General features: G+C 48.2%; 1 protein-coding gene across 1 annotated transcript; it reads left to right on the forward strand.

Moving 5' to 3' along the window:
• The first annotated feature begins 541 nt into the window (after nucleotides 1-541).
• Nucleotides 542-3,668, forward strand: LOC104548682 (galactosylgalactosylxylosylprotein 3-beta-glucuronosyltransferase 1-like). The gene is made up of 4 exons (XM_010194774.1): nucleotides 542-653; nucleotides 928-1,466; nucleotides 2,802-3,098; nucleotides 3,582-3,668. Exons 1-4 carry the CDS (start codon nucleotides 542-544, stop codon nucleotides 3,666-3,668), a joined length of 1,035 nt encoding a protein of 344 aa, XP_010193076.1.
• The last annotated feature ends 1,365 nt before the right edge of the window (nucleotides 3,669-5,033 follow it).

The raw sequence follows: 5,033 nt of genomic DNA on the forward strand, positions 1-5,033 counted from the left end.
ATAGATGCTGACTATCTTGCGGATGTCTGACATTTTCTGTTTTGTCTACTTGCATGTGCAGGAACACAAATCTTGCACACAGTTTAAAAAAATTTTACAAAAGAAGCAAATTAAATGGTCACCACAAAGCTCAGAGGTGGATATCAGCCTCAGAGAGGCAGCAAGTAATGGTCCTCTGGCTTCAGAATCATAACATGATCAACCCTACATCAAGGACAGTGGGTTCACCATGGTGCAGTGAGACGTTCTTTATAGCGACATAAATAGATAAAAGCTTCTATTCAGTTGTCCAGGGCAGATGGATAATGGTTTGGGCCTGCTACATTAATGGGGCTCCTTGTAAACTTAGACAAACGTTTTGCTGGATCGGGGCCCAACATTTATCACGCCTCCCTCCAAGCAAGCCAAACTCAGTCTACTAGTTTGGCTTCTAGACTTACTGTCCTAATGTTCATGGTGACTGATATTCTGGAGGCCTTACTCCTTTCTTTTCTCCTCTAAAAGGTAGAGAGATGCCTGGGCATTGGAAGTTCTCTGCAGCATGCTGAGGAGACGTAACCTTCTTACCACGCTCCTGATCGCCTTGCCATGGGCTCTTCTCCTAACTTTGTGGCACCAGTACCCAACCACCCGCTACCTCAGCCTATTGAGAAGTAAGTGTAGGAGTTCTGCTGTCAGTGTGCTGCTGGTTGTGATGACTGCTGGTGTGCACCCTCATTATGAGGTGCTTTCTCATGGGATGGGTTAAACAAAGATCAACTTGCCTGAAGACCCCCTCAGGGTTTGCTGCAGCTGGCTTTGGGGAGAGGATGCTGATGTGCTGGCTTCAGACAGATGTGTCCCCAGCACTCCCTGGAGGGGAGGCAGTCCGGCAGTGATTAGTTCTCTAACATCTCTCTTCTTCTTCCTTCCGTCCTTTTGTCCTAGAAGAGACAGATGAGAACGTGACCTCTAAAGCTCTCCTCAATGGTACATCTGCACTGAGGGAAGAAGGCTTCCCAACATGCATTCGGCAGCAGCAAAGCATAGGGGTAACGCCTAAAATCATCCAGAATTATGTGTACTCCAGGCCTCCCCCATGGTCAGACACCCTGCCGACCATCTTCGTTATCACCCCTACCTACACCCGTCCAGTGCAGAAAGCTGAGCTGACCCGTCTGGCCAACACCTTTCTACATGTACAGAACCTGCACTGGGTGGTGGTGGAGGACTCTCCCCGTAGGACCAACCTGGTATCCAACCTGCTGGAGAAGGCAGGGCTTAACTTCACCCACCTCAATGTGGAGACGCCCAAGAGTCTGAAGCTGGGGCTGTCCTGGATCCCATCCCACACCCCAAGGGGGACGCTACAGAGAAACCTAGGGCTGCACTGGCTGAGGGACAGCTTCAGCAACACCGCACCACCGGAAGGGGTAGTGTATTTTGCCGATGATGATAACACCTACAGCTTGGAGCTCTTTGAAGAGGTAAGAGCTGTAAAATTACATGGGACGGAAGATCAGGATACAGGTGCAAAGCCTCTTAAGGCCAGGTGCACTTGCAGAGACCTCTAAGATAGGGCTACCATGTGGACTTTTAGCATGAACTGGGAGGTGAAGGCTCTGGCATGCTGCCTAGAGCCCTCCTTGCCCGCCTTGCACTCAGTGAGAGCTGGGTATAGGGCAGATGCAGACCTACAGCTATGCAAACCCAGTAACCACACTCTAAAGGGCTGAAAGAGCAAAGGGTACATCTGCCACAGTGTAGGCTACAGATGTGAATAGCCACTCACACAACGTTGTACCAGCTAGAGCCCCTTTTGCCAGGGACTAGGGGATATATACTCCAGAATTTACACCTCTCCTCAGGGAGAGCTGACCTAATTTAAATAAGCACCAAAGACAAACTTCCGGCAAAGCATAAAATTGCACTGTTGTAGTGGTGTGATGAGTAGAAGTTAGAAAATTTGAGTGACTTTTTAATTCACCTTTTCTCCTTGGCTGCCCTTCTCTGCTATGACTTCCAGCCACCACAACAGGACTGTGCCTCTGGGATCTCAGAAGCTTGCCCAGACTTCTGCTGGAAACCTGGCTTCTGTGAGATGCCAAGTCTACAGTAAACTTGCAAAAATGATTATTCAGTAAATTCCCTTGTCATCAATTTAAGCCAAACTGTCCTACACCACTTGAAGTATAGAGTTATGCATCAGAACACATTTCCAGTTTTCAGAATATTTTTGATCTCTGCTAAGCTTATCCTTTCTTCTTTCTTTCCAGGCCTTTTTTGACAATTTCAGTAAAACCTCACTCTTTCAGGCAGTAGCCACAGAAGGAAGAACAAGGGTGGGGGGAATTTGCAATAAATGAGGACAAAGATGCATCAGTCAGGGCAGGAGATTACTTGCATGAGGGTGAAGTTGGAGTGAATGGTGTTGATAATATAGAACTAGAGTCCTGGCAGAAATTGTGTTTGGCGTTTACAAAAAGGATTAAAAAAAATTACCAAAAAATGATAAAAGTTCAGATGATATCGGCAAACCAGAGGTTTTCCTTCTTCTGAGAGACTGAACATGGGCACAGAAAAGCAGCAAAAGTGATGTTCGGAGCACAATGTGCTAAAGCAGCCTTGCGGCTCTGCAAGCTGTAGCTGTTCAAGCAGCAGCACAGGTAAACGAGAGCTTGTGCTGCCTGAAGCTGTGTGACTGTGTGGGAAGACCATGGGGGAGGACAGGTGCCAATGAAAGCAGAGAAGGGTACAGTGATGGGGTGGGACAAACGTGGTGGGGTTGAACTCTCACAGCGCTGTTCCTTTCTGGCACACAGATGCGCTACACAAGGAGGGTGTCGGTCTGGCCAGTGGCTTTTGTTGGGGGGCTGCGATATGAATCCCCAAAAGTGAGCCCAGCAGGGAAGGTGGTGGGCTGGAAAACCGTCTTTGACCCAAACCGGCCCTTTGCTATTGACATGGCTGGGTTTGCTATCAGCATCAAGCTGATTTTGGAGAAGCCACAGGCCAGTTTCAAGCTGGAGGGAGTTAAAGGAGGCTACCAGGAAACCAGTCTGCTGAAGGATCTAGTGACTATGGACGGGCTGGAGCCCAAAGCAGCCAACTGCACAAAGGTGAGTAGGACAGGAGACCATGAAGATGCATTCTCCTTGCTGGGTCCTGGCTGCTTTTGCTCCTCCACCTTCCACTGTGCCTGCCCTGTGCTGGCACGTGTCAGCCCCAAACGGTGCTGGGACAGACGAGCAGAGCCTCCCAAATGCTTCACAGATGCAAAGCTCAGAGAGCGCTGAGGAACAGTTTATGTTATGCAGTCTGTGTGAATAAGAAGCCTCAGCTGTACAATTCACTCCCAGATTGCTTCTCTGAAATCCAGGAGGGTTGGCAGAGGGTTGAGTCTGGGGCTTTGGTCCAGAATTATCCCTTCTCCTTGTCACTGTTTCATGCTCCTGTGAAGTCTCTCCCAGGTTCAACCCCTTTGAATTACATGCTTCAAACAGCTGCGAGCCCTGGCTGGCTGAGGATCCCACCCAAAAGATGCACTGCTCTCGGCGTTTCCATGGCATCCAGAGCCCCTGAACTCTTGTGATTCCCTCTAGGTGTTGGTCTGGCACACAAGAACTGAGAGGCCCACTCTGGTTAACGAAGGCAAGCGTGGATTTACAGACCCCCGAGTAGAGGTGTAAGCAGAGAGCCAGCTCCCAGCCGTGAGTACCCTTGTCTTACTGTTTTTGGCAACACAAATGATTACCTGTTTCCTTATTTATGCTATTATTTCCTCAAGAACTCCATATATGATTGTCCCAGTAACTTCCTTACCATGCCACACTTTTCACAAGAAGTAGGTACTCATCTTCACCCACTTATAGTCTGCATTTCACACTCATTCAAGCCTCTTTGGCAGTCCACATGGAAGCTTTACCTGCATACAGACAGAGAGAAAAGTGGCAGAAGAATCCTATGGTTTCACTCAGTAATAATAACAAGCCGGATTTCTTTCTTCCCTATTTCTGCCAGCTCCAAACTCTCTTTAATGTGGGAGTTGTCCTACTGTGTGTGGAAAGAGATCACACTCCTGCAGACAATCTTTTCCCCAGCAGCTCTGTCCCTTCCGTAGTGCTCCATGCATTCAGCTTCAGCCTTTCCCTCCTGCATGAACAACTGCACTGAGGATGCAGGAGGGAAAGGCTGATGGGACATTTAGACCACCACAAAACAGGAACCAGTGAAGTTCAACCTTCACAGACTCTCACAGAGTTTGAGGGGCTCTGTACTAATATCACCAGAGCTAAGAATACATCTGCTGCTGAGGAGAAACAGCAAAGGTGCTCAGAGTGCCTTTGTGGTCCACAGAGCCGGCAGCAGGATGGGGAGATTACAGCAACCACCACAGGTGAGGGCAGGAAGGTATCAGAGATCAGTGATATGTTCTTAGAAGTAGAGATCGATGAAGAATAGGCTTCAGAGGAGCTATGGCCTTTTCTGCCAGCTGCAATGCCCTCTGATTCTAATATCTGCCCTTGGCAGATTCCTAGCCCAAAAGTCCCAAAATAACAAAGATATCCATTTCGGAGTATCCAGCTCTTTCTGGAATGGCTCATATCTGTGGCAGGATACAGTATGCTGAATGGTTTACTCCTGCTTTGGAAGATAATCCAGGGCTGCTTTCAGTCCTGACCCCAATATACACTTCAGCTCAGCTCTACCAGCAGAAATAAAATTGACAACTTTTGTACAGGCAGTCATGAGTATTTCGACTTCTGCACTGATCAGCTGTGTGCATTACTAGTAGCTGCATACAGCATTTCCACATCATCTCATCAGCTCTGAGTGACAGCTGTACAAAGAATGCAAAGCAATCCTAGTGTCTGCACATTCAACAGCATGTGAGAGGGACAGGAGTCAGTTGCCTAAACACAGACACTCAGATATCCTAGCAAACCTGAAATGATGCCAGACACCTATGCTTAGGCAGCAGCCCCTCTTTTAACCTGTGCTTCTGTGAAATCCACGAGCAGTAGCAGGCTCATTTCCTCATTTTTCCCATGTCA

The sequence above is a fragment of the Mesitornis unicolor genome, unplaced genomic scaffold (assembly GCF_000695765.1).
Source record: "Mesitornis unicolor isolate BGI_N332 unplaced genomic scaffold, ASM69576v1 scaffold36420, whole genome shotgun sequence".
Taxonomy (NCBI): domain Eukaryota; kingdom Metazoa; phylum Chordata; class Aves; order Mesitornithiformes; family Mesitornithidae; genus Mesitornis; species Mesitornis unicolor.

What these genes read in the sequence shown, in the direction of transcription:
- LOC104548682 (XM_010194774.1), top strand. Translation starts at nt 542, where the DNA reads ATGCTGAGGAGACGTAACCTTCTTACCACGCTCCTGATCGCCTTGCCA. An exon ending in GCTTGGAGCTCTTTGAAGAG is followed by an intron (nt 1,467 to 2,801) that starts GTAAGAGCTGTA and finishes TCTGGCACACAG; the next exon opens with ATGCGCTACACAAGGAGGGT. An exon ending in AAGCAGCCAACTGCACAAAG is followed by an intron (nt 3,099 to 3,581) that starts GTGAGTAGGACA and finishes GATTCCCTCTAG; the next exon opens with GTGTTGGTCTGGCACACAAG.